This window comes from Rhamphochromis sp. 'chilingali', assembly GCF_963969265.1.
Source record: "Rhamphochromis sp. 'chilingali' genome assembly, chromosome: 2".
In the NCBI taxonomy this organism is placed as follows: Eukaryota; Metazoa; Chordata; class Actinopteri; order Cichliformes; family Cichlidae; genus Rhamphochromis; species Rhamphochromis sp. 'chilingali'.
The window spans coordinates 36,929,145-36,953,657 of NC_137930.1; the positions used below are offsets into that span (position 1 = coordinate 36,929,145).

At 40.2% G+C, this 24,513-nt stretch overlaps 1 protein-coding gene across 6 annotated transcripts in view; it reads right to left on the reverse strand.

Annotated features, from left to right (window-relative positions):
- Nucleotides 1-24,513, reverse strand: part of tcf4 (transcription factor 4) — a 257,661-nt gene that overhangs the window by 71,223 nt on the left and 161,925 nt on the right. The window contains exon 1 of one of the 6 annotated variants that reach the window (XM_080867583.1): nucleotides 10,948-11,479. The exons of 3 other annotated variants lie outside the window; for them this stretch is intronic. In XM_080867583.1, the coding sequence (XP_080723709.1) occupies nucleotides 10,948-11,016 (69 nt within the window). In that variant the 5' untranslated portion in view covers nucleotides 11,017-11,479. Of the gene's footprint in view, nucleotides 1-10,947; nucleotides 11,480-24,513 lie in introns of those variants that run through there. 2 more of the 6 variants (XM_080867585.1, XM_080867584.1) reach the window with 2 other exon arrangements.

Below are 24,513 nucleotides of genomic sequence, written 5' to 3' on the forward strand. Positions count from 1 at the left end.
ATCTATCCAAAGATCGGTCAGCTGTGACCTGTTAGATGTGAAGGGCCAGCTAAAAACAGGCTTTAAGTCCTCGATAAAGAAAAATATTCCAAATAATACTTATACAGCAATGCTTCTTCATATTGTACTTTATCAAAACATTCCAACTAAATATCAAGGTTGTCTTAAAGCCTCCTTATGCTCTAATAGTCATGACTTCAAGACTTCTCACAGTGAAGCTTATCTGGTAAATTGTTAAATTGTTGGATGTTAACCAACTTGTGCTGGAGAAGAAACTCAGAAGGGGGAAATGGTAAACAGCAAGATACAAGATCATGATCATACCAATTGCACCATTTTTATTTAATCCAAAGCACAATTACAGCCTGCCTGTTTCCAACTATGAGCAACACAGAAGTGAAAAATCAGACAAAGATATGACGTAATCAAATAAAGTAAGGGTCACTAATATCCTGTGTTGGTTTGCTAGCAAAACGATGGGGTAACATTGAGAATCAAACAATGAAAAGCCCTCGAATCTGAGGGGTACATACGTAACACGATGCCTAATGCCAAGGCTGGAGTCGGTGCTACTTTGATTATTATATAATTTAAGATGAAATATATTGTATCTTTTTCTATCAGCTAATCAAACATATCAAGCATATATGAATGTGGTAATTCAGAAACTGTATATACTGGTTGTGTTTAAGTACAATCTAGAGAATCACGCACCGAAATAACCATAGGGAATCATATTTAATGAATTTAAATATAACATGAACCTGCGGCCCACAAAAACCATCAGTGAAGAAGCCGTTTTCAGCAGCAGTGTGGAGAACGCAGCCGGTAAGAGCCTCTAATAGCCAACATATGGAAGCTCGCTGGTTGCCAACAACACAATCAGGACTGCATTATTTGGCCCACACTGGAATAATAAAGGAGCCAGATCAAAGAGCTGATTACTTCAGCACTGCAGAGCTGCAGGATTCTTTTCTGTTTGTTCTTTCTTTATGTCGCCCTTTATTCCTCTTTGTTGTCTTTGAATCATTCCTCCTTGTTGCTTTTCCTTCATTCTTTCTTTCTTCTTTCGATCAGGTAGAGGCTCAGTTTTTGAAAGCAAGGACTGTATGGAAGCTGGCCATTGATGAAATGTGTGCACAGGTTTCTCTCTGTGAGTGTGTGTGTGTGTGTGTGCACAGTGGAGCTGGCTAGAGATGAAACTGAATATGAACAGCAGCATAAAACAGAAGACTGAAGACAGCTTAATGTCTACCAGATGACACCTATCTGATAGAGATAGGCAATATCATTATTTTTAAGTTAATAGAATAAAGAGCTTCAGCTGTTTGTTTAGATGATACAGAACCAAATGTTAATGCAGTGACAGCTTCAAATTGTAGGCTTTCTTATTGTGTGTGTGTTTGTATGTGTGTGTGACCTATTTGCATGCAGCCTGGCAGTGCCAGCAAGGGACAGAACGGGCATCAAACCAACGGCCCTCTCAGTGTGGCATATTGACAATCACTACAATGCCCCAGTGTGTGTGTGTGTGTGTGTGTGTGTGTGTGTGTGTGTGTGTGTGTGTGTGTGTGTGTGTGTGTGAGAGAGAGAGAGAGAGAGAGAGGCATGGGCTGTAAAAAGCATGCTCTGCACAGACACTTGGCTTCTTCAACAGAAAAAAAGACACTTTCCTCTTAAGAAATAAAAACCAACACATTGCTTTTTCTCAATCTAGCATGCAGCTAGGCACCAACACTTCAGGGGTTGAGGTATTGTATGTGTGGATTTTTCCACACATACAATAACCTCTAAAGTTCTGATACCAAAGAGTCATTTAAAAGACATCTGAAAACCAAATGAATGACTCATTTGTGGTCTTGCATGACAGGGAGATGGTGCTGAGACCAGGTCAGAAAATCGCTCCATTGCTCAGGTTCATAAAGCTCACAATTATTTTAGCATATGCAACATTACTCAGTGCGAGATATCGACTTAGATCATAATAAGCAGGAGACTTTCAGTTAAAAGAAAGACGTTTGTTTGGGTTTGAGTTGCTGATGGAGCTGAATTTGCTGATACCAGCATTTAAAAAAGGGGTTGGAAAATGACGGTGTAGTTGATTTTAAGTAGCCTTTTAGCTGGCTGAAAAAAACCTGCAATGCTAGCCATTTTATTTTTTAATAAATTAAATGCAGCTACAATTTAAATTGATGGCTGTGTTGTTAATATGTGTTTGCGTGGGAAAACCAGTCATAAAGAAATGCTTCTTGCACACAAATAAAGTTCCAATGAATAACAGCAGTTACTGCATGTAACTCTAGTTCTATGAGCGTGCCCCCTAATGGCCCGCGCCATCAGTTTTGTGAGTTGGCTAGGGGAGTCAAGGCCCGCCCACTGGCTCTGCCCCAAGCCAAACCTTTATGGTTTAGAGTTAGTGTCTTGCTCAATGCGACTCTAACCAAACAAAAGAAGCAGAACTGAAGGCATTTGATCTTTTTCAAGTGCAGGCAGACATGCTACTGACAACACTATGGTTGGGAAACTACTCAGTTAATGTGGAGGAGAGTTAAATATTTAAGACTTGTGATGTTGTATGTTGAGAGGAGAGGATGGAAACATGCATTAAAATAATTTAGGTCCTGCAGTCACAAAAAGAATCAGTGCTTCTCACAAATTATTTAGCAGCTGCTGTGTTTCAGTGTCAGAAAAAAGGAGAAGTGACAACAAAATGAGAGTAAAGAATAACAAAAGTAAAACACAACCATTATGTGCTCTGACAGTCTTGGACTCTGAGCTCTCTCTTTTATGAAAATGTGAATGCTACAATAGGCACCTGAAGACACCGTTTAAGGCCCGCCAGCGTCAAAGAAACAAAAACAGTCGTCCGTCTCTCTGACCGAATGCTGAATTCTGTGGTCCTCACACAAAATGTGTGAGCTGCAGTGCTGCGTTAACTGCCGAGCTGCATTGTGCTACAGTTTTGTTGTCTTGTTGTTTAAAGTGTGACAGCTGTCCAGTGTTTATCAGCGAGTCCATGCAGCCTCCCTAACAGCTCACCACAGCATGACTGACCCACTAAAACACACACACACGCTTTAACAAAACGACAACAGACCCACTTTCCTTTTTGATAATGAAGACTGGGTAGATTTTGTGTGTGTGTGTGTGTGTGTGTGTGTGTGTTTGTGTCTGTCTGTTTGTGTCAGCCCTGGTTTAAAGCGGTGTCTCATACACACACAGCTTTGCTTTATTCTCTGGCCAAAAATGTTAACTTACTTAAGCTTGCATTTCTCCTGTCAAGCTTGAGCTTAGTATATATGAGAACAGGCTTTAGTGCATACACACACACACAGACACACACACTGAAACTGAAAATCAGCCATTGAAAATGACCAGTGTTTCCAGCTAACAGTGACAGGAGTGTAGGTCTGAGCAGCCACAGAGCGGGGAAACCAAATACTCCTGATCACCGAGGAACCACGCAGGATTGAAAAACGCAGCACGGAGAAGTGAGAAATTAAGAGCTACGCTGTGCGGTGATAATGTAACACAGACAGTGTTTTACAGCAGAGCAGGACATAAAACCCCAGCTGGGCTTTTGTTATGTTTTATGAAATTGAAGCTGAGCGAGTAAAAACAGAAGCCAAAGCGCTGAATAAATCCTGAGATACAACCACAGCGTTACTTCTTCCAACGCACTCAAAAAAAGGGGGAAAAAAAGGATGGGGGAATTTCAGGATCTATAAATGTCTTTCTTTCAACTTCACAAACCGCCCTGCATGTGACTAGAGAGAAATTCCACAACTACATATATTAAGTATGTTTTTTAAGGGGCCACAAATAGAAAAGTGAGGCTTCAATTTTTGTGTTCATTCAAACCAAGCCAAAAATGGCCTCTAACCAGGACTCTTCAGATCTTCATACTACTATGTGAAAGTCCTTCACTACTGAAGCACTAAAAGTGCTTAGCACAGAACAATGGCCCTGTGACTGTTTTATCAGCTTTTTAAAACATTTTTATAAAGGAAATGATTATTTTACCTCCAGATAAATCTGCTGATTATTTAGTGAATTAATCAACTTGTGGAAAAAAACAGCATACAGTAAGAAATAAAATAACAGTTACCCAGAATCCACACTGTGACATTTATGAGATTTTCTTTGTCCAAGTAATAGTTTAAAGATTAAAATAAGTGGATACAAAATAGATAATTAGCAATTTAGATATACAGCAGCAATTACTTTAAGGATTATTATAATTATTGGCAAATAGTTATAATAATCCCATTGTTTATACTGTTAAATAATCCATAGCAAAGCACTATATTTTAAAGAGCAGCCTAATTAAATTTATCTGCTGTTTGTTTTTACATCATTTTGCCCCTCATCACTTATCATGCTTATATGAGCCCTGATTTGGGATACTGCATCATAAAACAAGCATTCACTCACAATAATCAGACACAAAGATCACAAAATCAATCTAAAATCCAAAAACTGAGTTGAATCTATTTGCTGAATTTTACACGCAAACTGTGCAAATCTGCAGCTTCTCGTTCTTCAACCCATCATCACACAAGCCGAAGCCTAAAAGAGAGTGGGCAGATTAGCAAATGCTGTGCTTGATTTGAGCATTTGCTTCAGCAGGTTCATATTAAATGCATCCAAGTGTGTTTTTTACACCAATGAGATACAATAACTAAAAAGCTCAGGACAGAAGCGATGTTCACTGAAGATACCCAATCAGCAGGTCACTGGCACTGCTGCCAAGGTCTCTCTACCTCCGAATACGGCTGCCAGTCAACGTATGCACAGCTAAGAAGGCCTTTGACAGCCTGTGTGGAAAACTACCATCTGCCAGCTGACCACCTTGATGTCCGGAGGTTTGATAGCGCTGGCAGCCGCTCAGTCAGACACCGGGAATCAAACCTGCAACTCAGAGAGCATGTGGCTTCTCTTCCCATGGACAGGTCGGGGTGGAAATTCCCAGCTATCCAAAGAATGCCGACTGATTCTGCTCTGCTACAGTCCAGCTTCCCATGTGGGACACACACACACACACACTGATGACTCACTGTTTGCGTGTGTGGACATGCATGCACATTATTTTGGCAGCTGCGACCTTGCACATTACAGTCAAGGGTTTAAAAAGACAGCGAGAGAAAAACTGACCAGTCTCCATTACAAAACCCGCATACCATCAATGAAACACAGCAGAGCATGTGCTCATTTGGATTTCAGTTGCATCTAGGCGCATCAAAAAGTTCATGGCGATGCTTTATGAAGGGTCAAATATGCACGCATATGAGAGAAATATTAGATGAAGAGTCATGTGATTACTAGCTCTGGCTTATTCTGAATTTACTGAATGAGTTTGTGTTTTTGTTTGAATTACAGCACAGATTTAGTCTGATAGTATTTGCATGCGGTGGTATAAGTAGTTGATCCAATTAAGTGTGCACAATAATGTATGTGAGCATGTGATAATACACATATATCCCACCTGTGATTTAGTCTCGGTAGCCAAGAGAGGCCCCCTGCAGAAAATGTCGAAATAAATACCGAGACATTTAAAGCTGGACAAGAGCCGAATTCAAGCGTGACACAAGCCAAGTCCTTATAAAGGCACGTCTGTTCAAGTCTGTGTGGATAAGAGCTCATCTCTCTTCAAAAGTTCTCCATTTTTGTGAGTTAATTTACACCTGCACAAGCCTCAGAGAGGGCCACATGTTATTGATGCTCAAGCCTCGCTTCCTTCTATAGGCTGCATGCTGCGTTTCATGGCAGGTAAACAAAAAGCCAAAAAGCCATTTAAAAAAGTGGGGAATAATAAAACAAACTTGACTCTGCGTGATTTCTTTTTTTTAACCTCTCAAACCCAATAACATCACGCATCATTTAAATCCCACAGCCACTTTTTAATATGACACAGACTGAAGCTCATTAACCCCCACTGACCTGAAACCACACACTAAAAACCTACATAGATAGGAAGAGTAAATATGCACCTACGTCTAATACTTGCAGCAAGTGAACCGGAATGTACCAAAGTCCATTTAAAAAAATATCCAAAACACAGCCTTTTCACACACACATAGACAAAGTGAGGATATAAAAATGAACCTTTATGCCATATTAAACAAGTCTCATTATCACCACTGCATCAGCAGCCAATCTAACATTTATATTTCAAGCATGTGACAACTATGACATCATTAACAACCTCCTAATTACCCCTCCCCTTACATTAGTAATGAGGAGCAGAAATGAGAAAGAGTAAGAGGTCTCCTTTTTCTACGCTAAATATTTGAATTAGGAAACACCCATAAAACATAAAGTGGATGTAGGGTAAAGAGATAAAGTGCCCCAAAAAGATGAAAAATGCACACAAAAAAAGAGCCAAAAAATTGTCATCATCAACTAAAGAGACTTTTTTAAACAAAGAAAATAAAATTTTTAAATCATGTTTCACTTTTTTCTTAATAGTATCTTTACAATGAGATAAAATCTCCTATATTTTCTCAGAAAAGCCATATTTGTGATGGATAGCTGATATATTATCATCATAATAGTAAATGCTTAAATAAATAAACATGGTTTATGTGTGACTGGAACACAAACACCTAAAAATTACAGCAATTACAAAGGTGTGCTCAGAAGTGTCGCACACGTCTTCATAAAGTCCGGTCAGTAAACACATCACCAAAGGAATTGTCCTTTTTTACGGGACTTTATGTGTAATCAAAAACAGATATTTTTATAGTTTTTATACATGCAAGACAGCAGTGTGTGTGTGTGTGTGTGTGTGTGTGTGTGTGTGTGTGTGTGTGTGTGTGTGTGTGTGTGTGTGTGTGTGTGTGTGTCAGCAGTGGTTTGTACATGAGTGAGTGTATCAGCAGCATCAGTGTCAGATAATCTGATGCAGAAGGATTAAGTTTAAGCCTGAACGGTGTGGCGGGCTTTAACCAACTGGAGAGCGTGCACACACACACTCACTCGCTGGAAGAAAAACTGAATGACCCAGGCCAAGGCTTACGTCGACATACGCTCACATCTTTACGTTTTTAAGCACAAATGCATTAGTGGTGCAAAAAAAAAAAAAAAAAAAGTTCAGGGATGGTGTATGAAAGGTAAAGCTGATTTAAAAAGGAAAATGCAGATGCACACATTTATTTATTTATTTAATTTTCAGGTGTTTAAAAAGAAAAGAAAAGAAAAAGGAATCTGAAAACACCCTGACGATAAACACACATGGAAGAGGAAAATGAGACTTTAGCCACATGCACATACATATGCAGAGTAAAAATCAGCTTTTGTGACTTCTTCATACACAACTACTGAAGCAGATGGAGACAGAGGCCCGCACACACATACAAAGACACACACTCACAATGTGTCTATTTATAAAGTTATAATTGCATAACACGCTGCGCTCTAATTCCAGCCTACTGAGCACACAGGATGTCCACACACACAAGTGCTATTGCTTTTACTATGTACTATGTCCTCATGTGTACACACACACACATGTAGATATATGTATATTAATCTACATATATATCTATATATAGATGTATATAGATATATATATTTACACACACACAGGGAACAATCACGAACTCATGTCGTTCACGTATGAAAAAAAGTTAAGAAATGCTTTTTATTTGTTTTAAAACAGAGGATGTTTTACACTGTATCTGTGCTTCAAAGCAGATTCGATAACACGGATGTTACATAACTATAAATATCCTTAAATGGCCATCATTAAAATTATTTTGGTTTTGATTCATGAAACTGGATTTTTATTACAAAGAAACATTTAAAATGAATGAAACATTCAGCAAGAAAATGAGATCGATGTCCTCTGTGAAAACGGGCATTTTTAGCAGCCATGTCTGACGACCTCTTGACTGGCTGCGATTGTTAAGCTCTTTCATAGAGAAAATTTCTAATTAAAATGCTTTTGCTGTGGAATTGTAAATCTTTCTCTTTTTTCAAATGTGAAATTCTTTCATATAACTAAAACTTGGAATCTATTTAAAAAATACATTTACCCGTTTTCACCTTATTTTAAATTGTGTAGAGAGAAATATTTTGCCTTAGAAAAATGTGTGCGCATGTGCACAAAAACACTCTAAATTCATTTTACTAATTCATTCCTTTTAGTCCCGGAAAAGCTGTGAATGCTAAATAAAACGGAGACGAGCAGAATTGTCAGTTTAAAGTGCTTAAAGTGTGTGTTTCCTGGAGCTGCACACTGAGAGCGGACTGCAGGATTTTGGCAGACTGTTTCAGGACTCCTAATTAAAACTTACTGAATATTCAAATGCTGTGTTAGCATAACAATAGCCGGCTGGCCAGGCCGCCTTTAAATGAGGCCTTTTGTTTTTAGTCGAGCTTTCTGCTACCTCATTAAGCTGCTGGAGCTTAAGTTAGCGAGCCGACAGCCGCTCTTCGAAGCTCGGGCCTCGGCTCTCACCCTCCTCCTCCTCCTCTCCTCCCCACCTCCCACACATACACGCACCCTCTCTCCCCCTAAACCAAAGCCCTGATTCAGCCCCTGCACTGTATGGTCTTGCCGGGCTGAGCCTCGCTGCTGCTGCAGATCTGTCCGAGCCTTTTCTGCCTCTTCGCTCAAACCCCAACCAGCCTGCCCCAGGTTTCCCCCCTTCATGCTCCACTTTTCCACCTCCGTAACACACCGGCTTGCCTGTGCTCCCTTACAACCACATGATCACCAAACCTGGACCCCAAAAAACATGATTTTCTTTATTTTTTTTGCACCGATCGCCTTGTTTGTGTGTTTTCTCTTTATGCCAGCGGACAGTGGGTGCAAACAAGCTGTGACACAGACACAGAGAGACAGAGCGAGAGAGAGACAGGGGGGTTAAAGTGAAGACAGAAAGCAGCTTGGCACCGGATCAAGACCATCGGCACAATGTGCCATCCAGCAGCCAGCCGCCAAACAAAGCGGCGGTGCCATGCCGGGCCTGTGGCATCGCCGAACTGAAGAGATACAAAGAAGGCCCTGAGCTACAGCGAGAGAGCAGGTACAAAACGGCACGCAGTCAATGTTTGACAGCGTGCGGGACCGATGCGGCCGGCGGCCAGATGAAGGCCGGAGACCCGACAGGCGCCGAGAAGACAGAGAGCGACTGTTGGTGAGGGTCTGCTCAAACAACAGAAGCTCTATTTGAAAACAACTCGGCAGAAATGACAGTGATCTCACATTTTAAAAAATGGATTTTCTGTATCTTTTTTTGCACCTAAACAATAAATATATAAAACCAAAAGATGTGTTAAACTCAATTTGAATTAACCTATGTGAATTAATAAAATGTGATGATAACAAAGGTCTTGCAAATTACATTAAAAATAAAAAAATACACCTTTAATTGAATGTTTCGCAACCAAAAAAATAAATTACTTACACAAAAAAAAAGCAATTATTAAAAATCTTCCTGTTTTGCAGTAAATGTAATTTCTGGGGACATATTTCAGAGAAATCATATTCTTATAAAGCCAAGATCACACCTACTGAATTAAAAAAAAAATGCATCACATCTAATATGATTTAAAAAAAAACAAACATAAAATGGTGATCACAGATTTCTTTTTAAAGGGTTTTTCTTCATTTTCTTCTTCTTTGATCTGAAGCAGCAGTTAGACTGAGACAGACACTTCACTGACAGGTGGATCTGTAGGAAATCCCAGTCGTCCGTCTTCATTCGCACCTGCAGCTTGCACACATTCCTGCCTTTTTTTTAAAACATGAGAAAACTTGTGAAATTCATTCACCTTCATTTCTCTTTACACCACTACACCTCCTCTCTAAATCATGTCACCCTGTTACTAGTGTTTTACAGGTGAGGGGTTATTGAGAGACAGACAGGTTCATGAGAGGTCAGACAGGCTCTTGCGGAGGTGGTTTGGCTGTCATTTTAGACAGAAAGCCACTATTAGTATTTTTAAATGTATTACACTTTTAAATAAAAACTAACAGAGAAATCCAGCTAGGTAAACCTTATTTTTTGGTCCACTTCAATTATTTTGTTTTAATGAAAACCAGTAGATAAATAACACAGATTTTTTTTTATGTTAAATTAAATTCAGGAGAATTCATTTTCAGGTTTCCTTTAAATGTATTTTTCTTGGTTGTGAGTGTGTTCACAGAGAGGCCACGTTTTGACAAATAAAAGCGGCACTTTTAAGCAGTTTGGGGCTGAATTAGAAAAGCTTCCTGAATTGCACACACACGCACACACACACACGCAACCAAACAAACCCCAAAAACCACAAGTGTGTCACTCCGCTTGACAGCGACAAAAGCATCAATTCAATTCAGTAATGACGCTCTTATTTTGTTTCATTAAAAAATGGGAGCAAAAAGCTGCATGGCGGATTATTTCAAGCTGACTTTTAAAGCGCCCGTTTGAAAGAGAGAAAAAAGATTTGGGACTATTTTTTCAGTTTGTATTTTTAATATTACTTTTCTGACACGTACACACACTTTTTAGAAGAGTCTGGCTGAAACACTCCACGGCACCATACACAGCTGTCACCTTCACCGCTAAACACACTCACACACACTGGGTTTTTTTATTTTTCTTCTCAGCACCCACCGCTGTCTGATTCCCCCAAAATAAACCCCGGCACTCGGACACAGTGATCTTACAGTCAGTTCACGTTTCAAACGGATCGACTGTGCTAAGTTACTGCGTAAAAAAAAGCGACGCTCTTCACCTTCACACCTCCTCTCTCTCTGCACCTCCTTCTCTCTCTCTCTCTTTCACACACACACACACACACACACACACACACACACACACACACACACACACACACACACTCTCGAACACACGCGCGCGGACTGTTTCCACGTCTGACTCCCAAACCCTCGCGGGAGACAGGGGGGAATAATGATAATAATAAAAAAAGAGAACTGATGGAGGGGGTCTGTCTTACCGCTTTGCCGTTGTAGTAGTACATGAGTGAGCTGCCTGTCATCCCGGGGATGGTGTACGCACAATACATCGTTCCTCTCCTCCACAGAAAGAAGAAGAAGAAACTCTTTTATTTCTCCCTTTCCTCGCGCTCTCTCTCTGTTTCCGCGTGCCTCTCTGTTTTTGTTTTTTTTTATGTTGTTGCTGTTTCTTTCAGCCTAAGCTCCCCCCGCCCCTGCTCGTTTTGTCTTCTCCACCTTTCTCCTGTTTGCTTCTTCTTCTTCTTCTTCTACGTGAACTTTTCCTGGGCTTGTTATGATCTCAAACTCTCGCCGCTCCTGCTCGCGTGCTCCTGCCTGCGCGTTTTTTTCTCCGCCGACAATTCCTTCAGTTGCATTTTCCCATATGGCCAAGCCGAGGCACGCGGAATATGCAAAGTAGGCAGAGAGAGAGAGAGAGAGAGAGAGATATGGAGGTAGAGAAGTGCCCCTCCCCTTCTCCCTCACACGCGCACACGTATAAAGCGCGCGCACGGAAAATGTACTGGGAAAAAAAGAGAAATCGAGAGCGAGGTTGAAATGTGGCGTATAAGCGCGCACTGACCCTCGCGGACACGCGCGCGGTCGCAGACACTCTTTTAACTTTCCACACTAAATCTGGAAGCCATCCTTCCCTCTCCCTCCTCCCCTCCGTCCCTCCCTCCCTCCCTTGCGCAGCTTCAGCTCGCCGCGTGCCTTTGAACTGAACCGAATATTCACTTTTTCCATCGCATCCAGACCGCGCGCTTCTTTCAACACACTCCTCCTCGTCACTCCCCCTTTCCCTCCCTTCTCATCATTCCTTTCTTTTATTTGCCCCTTATTTTCGTCCTTCCTTTAATCTCTTGCCCTTCTCCTCTCCTTGCTTCCTACATTGTTACCTCGCTGCCTTTTCTCCTTGTCATCTCCTTATGTCTCTGGCTCCTACTTAGGCCTTATTCTCTCCCTTCTCCTTTAAATTACTGTCTGGTTTCCTCTTCCTTGTCTCCTTTGCCATTATATTTCCTTCGGATGGTCCACCCTTCTGTCTCATGTCCTCCCATTTTATTTTTTCATCTTCTTTTCTTTTTCTTTATTAAGGCCTTTATCCCATTTCCTCATCCCCTGCTTTCTTCCTCCTTTCCTCTCACTTTCTAATTTTCAGTTTATTTAGCTTTCTTCTTCCCTTGCACACTTGGCTCCTTTTTCCTTCTCCTGATTCTTTTCGCCCTCATTTACTATTTACTAAATTTTCCGCTTCCCTTTTCTCATGTTTTTCTTTTCCTTTTATCCTCTTTCTTCCTTCATTTTCTTCTTTCCCAACCCCTTTCTTTTCTTCCTCTCCCCTTGGTTTTCCTACTCCCGTTTATTTCCTCTTTTTATGTTTCCTCCTGTCGTATTTCTTTTATATTCCCATGTTTCCTCTTGTGACAATTGTGTATTTTTCCTTCTGTTTCCCTCTCCTTTTCCCCAACGCCTTGGTTTTCTTGTCATCTCCTTCTTTTAATTTCGTCATTTCTCATTTCCTATTTTTTTATTTACTCTTCCTTGTCTCCTCCCTTATTCCCCATTTTTCTCCCCCTCTCCTACTCTCTTGGTTTCCTCTACCCAACTTTTTTCCTCCACCTGTCTCCTACATTCCTCTTCCTCTCACTTTCTTCTCTGGTGTTTCCTTCTCTCCTACCCTTCTTTCTTCTTTTCACCCCTTATTTTTCTTGTCATCTCCTTCATTGTCTCCCTTTCGTTTCCTAATTTTCCCTTTTTATACGCTTGTCTTCTCTTGATCTTTTCCCCTATTCTTCACTCTTTCACCCTCCTCCTGTTTATTTTCCTACCTTTTCCCGTATTTCCATCTAGCCTACCCTTTCTCCTTACCTCTCTTACCTTTTCCTCCTATTTCTGATACAATAAAAGCTTTCTTTGGTCCTCCTTTGTAGCTGCCTGACTATATATAGTTTTGCCCCCTTTTTTTCTACATAAACAGCATGTTTAGGTTGCTTTGGTAACCTGCTCCCATCATTAATCGTTAACCCACTCATCAGTTGTCTGATTGACAGGAGGCTCAGTGTGGCAGTACGCTAGCAGCCAATCCAACATATTGCATTTGTTATTATTCTCCTTTTTTTCGTCATGATACTACATCGATGCAGACGGAAAGAATACCAAGATACATAATGAGCGCAGTTAAAATAGATTGTTTTTTATGTTGAGTTTTAAGTCTAAAATGGTGGACTGTAATGAAACAGCGTCCAGTCTCTGCTTCTACTGCTCCTACAGGGGGAGCCACAAACACCTAAAAGTTGCTCATGTTAATGAATTGTGTGCATTTTTTTTTCTGGCACACAGTGTTACTTATAATATAGACAACTGGCTGCGATTGTTTAAAGTGGATTTTTTTTATTCTAGTTGTGTTCAAACAAATATTTCTGTGTTTATTTGCAACAAGATCACAGAGTTTCATTCAAACTTGTCAGATGGGATCCGGAAAATTAAAGGTAAACTTTGTGATACCACTGTAAGTCTGATTGACATTCAAGGTTTATGTCATATCCAGACTCCCCCGCATTTGCCAAAACGCCGAGCGTGAAGGATTGTGATGTTTCAGGTTGCTTTAAATCGCGTTGTTTTGATAAGCTTTCACAAACCCCGAATCCGTTTGCACCAGGAGGGGTACGGAGATTAACGAGATATTGCTCTTCCAAATAAGTCTGACTAACATGCAGGTTTGTTTGCCACCCATCTACAAGGACACTGATGATTCTGGAAAGTTGGAACATTAATAAGGGAAAGTCAAAATCTAAACATCCAGAACACAAGATATGATGGACAAGGTCCAAAAACACTGGCTCCTACATTTCTTATTTCTCATAATGCAACTTTTTCATCAGTGTGAAAAATTCCCACGCTGGTTCATCCCAAGAGACGTTATGGTTTCCAAGCCCAGGTCGAGGTAACCCCAATGACATAGCAATGACATCACCAGTTATTTAGCCATACTTGACAAAGTGCCTCCAGAGCCAGAGATGACAGTGGACAATTGTTTTCGCAGCCTGAGCAGCCCGAATGCTGACAAGTAAACTGATCTTCATGTGTAAAACTGGTGGAGTGGGCCTTAAAAAAAAAACAGAAAGAAAGAGAGAACGACAGGAGATGGAGGCACGGGGGAAAGGTGGGGGTGCTGGGGCTTACAGGCAGTCAACAAAACCGTAGGACAGACAGTGATTCAGTCTACCAAATTTCATATTAACATCGTCATCATCCATCCTATTCAAACAAATAATACACTCCAAAACAAGGGAAGAGACCGCCCAAACTCTCTCTCTCCTCCTCTTTCACTCACTCTCACTCTACCTCGGTCTCCCACTCCCTCTCTCCTCTTCTTTCAGCTTTAATTTGATTAAAAAGCGAGCTGCAGGAAGGGGAGGGAGGGCTGATGCACATCTAATAAGTGGACCATCTGTCTGCAGCGCTGGCTGGCTCCCAGCATTGTACCCAACCAGACTGCATGGGAAATGAAGGGAGAGATGGAGGGATGAAGGAAGGGAGGGAGGAAAAGAAGGATGAGAGATGCAGGGAGGGGGTAAAAAAAAAGAAGACATTTTTTATATATATATATATATATATAAACCCAAAAAAAGAGTGACCCGGTTGAGGGGAAAGAAGCAGAGGCAGCATTTTTAATTTTGTCTGACGCTTGCTTGGTCAACAAATCTGCAAGGGATGAAGAAGGATGGAAAGGGAAGATGGAGAGGAGGATGAGTGGGAGGTAGAAGAAGGAGGGATTAAAAGAAAAGAAGGGGTAAAGGAGAGGAAAGCAAAGAGAAGGGAGGAGGGTGGAGAAGCAAACGGAAAGGGGCAAAGGAAAAGGAAGAATACAGAAAAAAGAGAGCAGGTGAAGAAGAAAGGAGATAATGGAGGATGAAAAAAGCAGAAGAGGAGCAACAAGGAGGTAAAACAGGAGGAGTGAGAGAGATGGAAGAGAAAGGGAGAAAGAAAACAAAAAACCACCTCCTTCAAATGTTATCAGCCCAGCAATTGGTCAGTATCAGTTGTTATCATGCTGTAATTATACTTCAGACTAGGAAAACTGAACCTACTAATAGGTCAGTAGCCCTTATTGTGAATCCTTTGGTGATTAAGAGAATTTATTCATGTACAATCTCATCAAAGTATGTAACAGACCTGCCAATCCACTGCAGGATACTGGGTGCATGTGAAAAAAGGTGCTCATGTCCAGGGGCACTCGTAGGGTTTTTGGAATGGGGACCAAGAACCAGTTGGGTTCACGTACTGTTGTTTTATTATACACTGTAATATTCTGATTGCACAAAGCTTTCTTTCCAGTATCCCCTTCTTCTGTCCAATAAATTTAGCTAAAACAAAATCATAAAGTAAAATAAGTCAAGGTCTATGGGAAACAAACCTCATTCATCTGGGTCAAAGTCCTACAAATCAATCATCTTCTGTAAATCATAAAATATAGAGTCAATCTCATACACTCACAGTGTTTCTCAGCAGTCTGATAGAGTCATATAATTGCTTAACTTAAGATCAATACTAAAAAAACACACATTAAGGATGAAGAGGAATACAGTCAATAGTGCAATTAAATGAAAAGTTCTAATGCAAGTAAGAGACATTAAATTACTTTTGTGTTAAATAATTCACTTCCATTGTATTTATACAGTGCCAAATCACAACAACAGTGCATCTAAAAGGCGCTTTATAGATGCTTTAGAGAGAAAATCCCAACAATCAGTTGACCCTCTATAAGCAAGCACTTGGCAACTGTGGGAAGGAAAAACTCAATGTTAACAGGAAAAAACCTCCAGCAGAAACAGACTCGGAGAGGGGCAGCCTTCTGCTGCAACGAGCTGGAGGTGAGACGAGGGGGAGGATAAAATTTCTTAACAATAACACAGCTGAACAGCAGACTGTTTGAAAAACCATAAATTAAAAAGAATACATTTCTTAGCGATCGTCCATCTGCATTTAATTGTGACAGCCCCTTCTAGTGGGCAGTGGGGCTAAAAAAAAGGATGTGGGGTGATCTAGAGCGGTCAGGGTGTATGGGTGTATGCTGTTAGTGTCATTTTTTAAAAATGATCACTATTTAATGTTACTGGGTTTTTGTACATTTCCTCTCTCCTCCAGTTTTTATTCCTATCTTTCTCCTTAGTTCTCCTCCTCGCCTCCTCCTGCCTCTTTGCTGGTGAGATGACAGTTAATCCCTGACTGAATTATAATCTCACATTTCATCCTGATTTCACGCTGGTAGGATTTTCCTTCAAATTGCGACCCCCCAGTTGTCAATCTCTCTCTCTCTGTCTCATCCTTTGTCTCTTTCAATGTCTCTCGCCCTCTCTAGACGTCTGTTTTTGTCTCCTGAATTTTCTTGTTTCCTCTGGTTTTCTTCCGTTTCTTACATTACTTCCTGTTATCCATTTTTTCTGGCTTTAATTTTCTTACGTTTTTTATGTTCCTTTTTTTCTTTCTTCACTTTCATCTTTTTTTCTTTTTTCCTTTGATTTTCTCTCTCTCTTCCTCACATGGTGCAGCAATTGCTAAAGGTCTATAAACTCTCTCTCTCTCTTAAACAAACACACACACTCAGCACGGTGCACTTTGTTCTCCTCATACAGCCACCTCCTACTGCAAGCCTTTGATTTGAGCCTTTTCATTCTGCAGGTTGGACTTTACAAACAATAAAGTTATCAACAGGATTGAAGAGTTGAGAGCGGGTGGCGCACACACACACACACACACACACACACACACACACACACACACACACACACACACACACACACACACAATGATATCTTGCCACTAGATTTCAGGTGATGCTAGGGACTGATCTGCTATGACTGTTAAATTAAGCGGGTGAAACTGAGAATCATTGTTTCATGCGTAAAGTTACATCAGGTTTAATCATTGCTTTCCTAACTTTGTTAAACTAAATATAAAAGAACAAATACAAAATGCACCCAAGAATATAAACTTGGAAACTCATAGCTTTTCTGTCCTTTCATGTCAATTCAGTCAAAATCTTTTGAAACCATACAAAGAAAAGCTGTCGGTGTTGCAGGTATGAAAGACTTCTGACCCTTTTCTATTAGCGTCCTCCATCCCATCCTTAGCAAATATCACAATGCTGCTAGCATATATATATATATATATATATATATATATATATATATATATATATATATATATATAACATATATACGGTTAACATAAGAACAACATATAAGCAATCTAAACAGGTCTTCGTTGCCAATGTTGGATCTAGCTTTCTGATTTAGGATCTTACAAAGATTTAATCCAAATATGGGATTGGTGCATCCCCTACAAGCAACCCACAGACACACACATATACAAGAGAGGAGCATACTGTACTGTAATGCTGTGTTCACTACTGGTAAACAGAGTGGAAGAAGGTGACATGAATGTACAAACTGACGCTCAACCCTTGCTGGACAACAAAGCAAAGTTAAGCTGGCCTTAGAGTCTGTCACATCAACCAACAAGCTTCCATATTTGCAAATATCCATCAGATCACAGCTGAAGCAACACTGCAACGGCAATTCAGCAACAATGGCCACACTTGCCTGTGTTATAATTTTTATGTCAAGATGCACATGATTTTATTTAACAGAGGGGCTCATTAGATTGCAATGAAGAACTCAAACAGTCCAGTGATGTGTCCGGTGCAATGACTCAAGCAGTGACTGATGTTTGAGTCATTGCAACAGTACATGAAATATTCCCCCTGTTCATACTGCAGAATCACTACAATTCATTAAGTTTGTGAAAATAAACAGGGCTCAAGTATAGCCACATACCTGGCTTACTTACATTTAAAAACTGCCTCATTATGATGACAAATTAAATGTTATTCAACTCAACTCTGTTTTAATTTTTCATATAGCACCAAATCACAACAACAGTCGCCTCAAGATGATCTACAATAACAGAGAGAAACCCCCCAAAATCAGACAATCCCCCATGAGCAAGTACTTGGTGACAGTGGGAAAGACAAACTCCCTTTAACGGGAGAAAACCTCCAATAGAACCAGGCTCCAGTTGCAGGTGAGGGAAGAGAGGGCAAAAGATGCACTACGGAAAAGAGCCAGAGATTAAAAATAACTAATGGTTAAAAGCTTCAAATATATTACATACAAATATATAAAAAATGTACATATTAGCAAGCTCAACATGTAAATTACTGAGGCTCAAAGAGTTCTCATAAGACAGAGAGTAGTGTCAGAGCCTCGCTAATAAGTGAAGCTCCGACACACTGAAACCTGAGAACCTGCTCACAGTCCCCTACCTCTATATTTTAAATGACATATAATTTCCATCTAATGAAGTTTCAGGCCTGTTTCATCTCTCCCCACAGCCAATCCAGCTGTGCTTGCTGCAAACCAAACCCCTCACTGATGTCAGACGGTCCTGGAGTCCAGCTGTACATCACTGCAAAAGATTAAAGCTAAACCAGTGGAAAGTGGATAGCCACCTCCTGGTAGCTCCAAATTCCCCCTATATACTGGACAAATGGTGTCTTCATACTTGGCTTGCTAACGTTATTCACTGGAAGCTACATTTGGCAATCAGCTGGATTTGGTTAGAGTAAGACTTCTGGACTGCTGCTGCTGCACGCATCAGTAAGGGTGAAGCCAGGTCTCGATTAGGGGTGGGTTTTTATAATCGATTCATCGATTAAAATCGATTCTGGCTTGGATAACGTAAAATCGATTCATTAAAATCCTGAATCGATTTTTTAATATAAATTTATTTTGTCCGAAATGCCAGAATCTCTGGTGACATCTCACAAAATTTCAAGAACCACCAAACAGTAAATGAGAGCAGGTACAGGGATTCTTCACATAGACTTAAACACAGGGCGTGACCCGCGGATCAGAATCAGTTAGATGTCGCCTTTCTCACAGTCGGGGCTGAAAGTGAAAGCCGACAGCTCGCTGATCCGGGTCCGCGCTTTGTGTTCACGCCCTTTATGCGCTGATTCTAAGGCTGTTAGTTTGATCTCTCTCCAAACAATATTGACCGAACCAGCAGCAAAAGAAGATCCAAACGCTTCACATAAACATCGTCATGAATTCACTCTTTTACTGTTTTGCTTCCATTGCGATGCGCAGCTCTCTCTCTCTCCCTCTCTCCCTCTCCCTCTCTCTTTCTCTCTCTCTCTCTCGAACAGTTTTGCTTTCTTCATTATTTGCTTGCTTGTTATGCACAAGTCTACTGTTGCTTACAGCGCTGTCGGCCGCTGTTTTTTTCCCTTTTACATTCTTCCGAAAAGAAAACCTCATTTCTGCTGTTCAATACTGAACAAATTTAAACTTTTTAAAATTATTCAAAATGCAAAATGCTTAGCCGTGTGTCTAATAAAACCGCTGTAACGTCAGAGGTAATGTTCATTAATTAATGGTTTTCTTTCGTTTTTGATGTACTGCAGAATATTTTTTATAAAATCCCAGGCCAGGAAAATCACCTACATGTTTTTCTGTGTTTTATCTTCAGCTACTTTGACACAAAGGCATCTGCTGTGATGCTCACAGCTTGGATAAAGTCTTGCGAGTGTCAGCTTCCTTTTTATAGATACAAAAATATGTAAATGTACTGATCTGAATTATATTTCTGACTGTCAAAATTTCCCAGATTTAAATTGAATCGAATCGAATCGAATTAAATCGAATCGTGGATCGAATCGATTCGGGACCTTGTGAATCGGAATTGAATCGATTCTAGAAATCAGTGACGATACCCAGCCCTAGTCTCGATGATCACTAAATCCTTCTAAACTGTAGCCTAGCTGCTTCTGAAGTCATTAAGTCTCATCCTCTGTTTCAGCTTGACTGAAACCCAGAGGAGCTGTTTTAACAGGAGCTTTAATGTAGTTGTGTTACAAATATAGTAACGGCACACACATTTAGCTTTTTCAGCATTTGGTGAAGTTGTCTTTTCATAACTTTTCACATCCAGTGATTAAAAACTTCAGATATTTTTGCCCAGCATGGTTCACATGATAATTAAGGGGTTTTCAGATTAGATTTACATCTTTAAATAAAAATAAATCATGTGACATTCCAAATCACAACAGCAACCAAGCTATACTGATGTTTTTTAAATCGGTTCTGTGACAAAAGGAAGAGAGAAAGAAGGAGTTCTCTCTGGTGTAATCAGGATCAAAAACCTGACGTGGCCTCAATTCTGACGGAGAAAATCAGAAGCTAATTTTCCTCCCAAATACAAACTGAGAGCGAGAGTTGCAGAGAAACAGAGTCCCAAAAGTGTTTGGAGAGGGTGTGTGTGTTAGAGAGTCTGAACAAGGTAGGTGTGTGTGTGTGTGTGTCTGGCATCCATCAGAACCACAGCTTGCCAAAAAAGCAGTAAGCACAGTGCACGGAGAGAGAGAGAGAGAGAGAGAGAGAGAGAGGAACAAGCGAGCGCTGCTGCACGCTAATTATGTATGCATGATTTAATCTGCAACTCAATAATATGCAAATATATTCATATGTTAGTTTCTTAATTAAAAATGCAAAGCAGCCCTTATGGTGATTTTTCTGTGATTTTCTTTTCAGCCTAACAAACGGAACATTTTGAGAAATTCAACAAATTGGAGGGAAGCTCTTCGGTGGGGGGTTAGCGAGAAAAAAAAGGGCGGGGGGGGGGGGGGGGCTTCCAACTTCAACTTCCTGCAGTTTGTGGATCAAGGAAGATCTGGGAAAGGAGGAGGGGGATAACTTGTTGATTTAAGACGAGCTTTGTATCATCACCATAGTTGGCGACACTGGCCACACTGACTTTTGATAAATTATGTTATTTTTAAAATTTGCTATTTCAGGTACCTCTGCAGGAAGAACAATATGTAACTTCTTAACCATAGTGAGACATTTAAAGTGATTTAATGTAATTTCTTTGACCAAGTGCTGTATTGAAGTCCATAAATTAGTCACGGAGTCCAGAGCGAGATAAAGGTGATCTGTTTCACTCAGCATCTACAACGTTGACTTCTGACACATGCTAAGCTAGCATTACCTAATTTCTTGTTTAAATCCCAATCTGCTGTCTCATCACTACCTTAACCTCAGAGTACGAATGCCCTTCAACTGCTCATCAATCAAAGAATGTAGGGCATCACCAGCTCAGATGATTTCAGCTGATTACCACTTAATATGACTCAAACAGGCGGCACATTCCCTGAACGTTATCACTCCCTGAAGCTGAAATTTAAGAACTTGTTTTGGTCTTCCTATGATGTGCTTCTACTGAATTTTCAACTATTAGTTCGATTACTATGAAATATGGTGCAGGCCTTTTATATTTCCTGCATTTTGCCACTCCTTTCAAATTCCTTCTTTTCAAAATATAGTCCAGTCTCTAAGTGATGACATATGAACCCTGCTTCCGGATCCAAACTACTTTGTGTTTATTAAGGCTGTTGTGTTTTTAACATGTTTTAATGTTTTGTATCTTGTTCTATTTAATCTGAACAAGCCCCCCAAAAAAGAGCAGTGATCACTGTCGGCCTCTCTCGCTTTTTATTACCACTGTTTAATTTCAAGCTGACTTTTTAAAATCTTACGATGTAACTACAGCCCAGCCCATGCAGCAATAAATTAATGACTAACCTCATATTGCGGATGGATTATCTCAGTTGTTCTTCTGACTTAAGGCTGGTCTGTTTACAGCATCCTGCCGTGCTTGGAAAAAAGTTAGCGTTCATCCTCCAGCTTCACTGTGTTTATGTTATGCTAACCATAGCTGTGTAGCTAGCTACCACGTAGCACATTATTATATACCAGCTAGCCCAACTTCAGTAACCCTATAAACCACAGCACCTTCACCCATTCCTGAACTCGACTCTTCCATTAATTTCTAACATTTAGCCAGTGAGGTTAAATGTCAGAGCTATGTGAGGGTTGTAGAAAAGAGTGCTCATTAGCTTCGGATATTTTCTGAACACATTACTCTATTTTTATTTACATCCACAGCATGCTTTTCCCCCCGAAGCTTTAAGTTTGGCTATTAGAAATGCTAAAAATATAAGAGGGAATTAAATGAGCTTGCCTTACTTCTGGAACAGCTCAATTTAGTCTGGACCAATCAATTTATTTATCCACAAACCACAACAATAGTCTTCTCCAAGCACTTTACATAGTAAGAGTACCCAACAATTTCCTCTTGTTTTTAATTTCCTGCCCATTATTTGGAAACGGCGGGCAGAAAAAAGTCTCTTTAAACAAGAAGACGCCTCAGTCAGATTTGGTCCGGGCACAGTCAGCCTCGTCAGAACTTGTGTTAGCTTGCTGACATCTGCATTTTGCCTACAGCACCAGCTGTTAGCATGAGTGCAAACTACTCTGATTCTGTTAAAACACCAAGGATTTATCAGTGCAACCATTTAATTAGCTGTATTCTTAAGGTGAGCAAAGACAGCATGCTTTGCATATGTAAAAGAGTTTTAAGTGGACATTACTTTTGTATTTTTTACATTTAAATGTTCCCTGTAGATATGTCACAAAGCATTTTCTGCTGGAACTGTAGATGATAATAGTGAGGCATTTTTAGGATCACCAGTAAAATTTGATTTAAACAAATTAAAGTTCGTCTACAAATTAGTTTTGAAAAGCTTTACTTCTATCACCTTTGCTGTTTGTAAATCTCCCATAGATTCCAATTCAGGATTTTTGGGAGACAAACGCACAATATATTCTGAACGGCTGTAATCTAATATAGAAATTCCTAAAGGATTCTTGCAAAGACAACACTTTGATTCATATAAGGTCTACAGGCATGTGTGGATAGAAATAGAAAGGTGGATTGAAATGCTCCTTTTGAGAAAATCTTTTAAGTATTACATTTTAGATTTGGAGCCAAATACTGTGGAGAGTTTTTCTCATTCTGGCTCATATGCAGTAAAACCATGCTGGATACTTGCCTACAGCTAGTTTTCAATGACTTTAATGGGAATTAGGATAACTTGCGGTTTGTTCACCAATCAAACCTGAGACCAGTTTCCGAGGTCTGACTCAGTGTGAAACCTGCGGTCCTCCTGCTGAGCAGTTCTTCCTGCTGCTGAAAGAAAGACCCACTCAGTGCTTTGTGTTCAGGTATGCTTTACACAGACCGTGTCAGAATGAAAACAATGATTAGAGATGAAGCTAATCCACACCACCAGCGCGCATTACCGCCACACGACAGGGTGTGTGTGTGTGTCTCACACGTGTGTTAAAAGGCTGATATTCAGATCACTAAGACACAGCTTTTCTTCTAGGCAGCACTCTCGTCAGACCAACAGCCTGTTCTTTTTTGTTGTTGTTTTTTTAAATCTTGATCTTCATTTTTTCTTGCCAGAAGTTTTCCTCTCCCATATTTCTGGTTCTTGTCTTTCTTCACCAAACTCTCAAAGTGATTCAGATAGTATTTATCACCTCTCAAGCTGAGGTTTTCATAAACTCGTACAATCTCTTTTTCGGTGTGCAGTGCATTTCAGCCTGAGACATTAAAGCTTAAAAGTCATCAAAATGCAGCAACTGTGTGTAAAGTGCCCATAATTATCTCACATTCTGTTTTTTTTTTCTTTTTTTCGTGATCACAAATTCATTTTACCACTTGAAAACTGTTTTTTGACAACTTTTCATGTTAAGATCACAGAGCAATTAGCTGTCAGCAGGCATCGCTCTCCAAACACAACTTGGTGGTGCATTCAAGGAAGCTCTAAACATGTGAGAACTGATAAGCAACAAGGGTGGGAAAAATGGAAGATTATAGTATTTATGATCACTGCTGTCAGAAATCCACTGCTAGTGAATCTGATCCTTACGTTATAAACAATGTTAGTGTTTTAAATGTATTATCCTCTTGTTCCTGTAAGTGATGCACGTTTCACGTTGTAGTATATAATAAAAGCATATTGGTGTGTGTGTGTGCGTATGTGTGTGAGTCTGCCAATGATTGTGTGTGTGACAACATGTCATTTCCCTCTCAGCCTTGGAGCAAATCAGAGTGCTGCTCTCTGCTGCTGGTTGTTGCAGCCAATTATTTGGGCTCAGGAATGCACCGGGAAACCTTCACATTTGCAGCAGGCACTCCTGTATGTGTGTGCATGCATATGTGTGTGTGTGTGTGTGTGTGTGTGAGACAAAGCGAGGGAGGCTTTTGTAAAAGCCAAATGTCCTCACAAGGACATATGGGCAGCAAACATCCCTTGGCCGAGGTCATTTCATTGACAGCGAAGATTTCAAGCCCTGAGGCAGTTGTGGAAGAAAAACTGCTATCCTTTCTCTAAAGTACAACAAAGTTCAAATTGAAGGATCAGCAACTAAGTGGAAAACTTGACAAATACCAAGGAGTGTATTCAGCCAGGCTTGTTTGTTGGTCATTGAGGGCTGGCAGTATTGATAGACGCTTTGGCACATCAGTTTATTTCATGACTTCCCCAACTCTACATCTAACAGCTCAAGATCAAGCTAAACTTCCAGATAGATTATGATTGTGATTATGTTAAAATAAGCGCATTGTGTAATTATTTATTTATCAAAAAATAA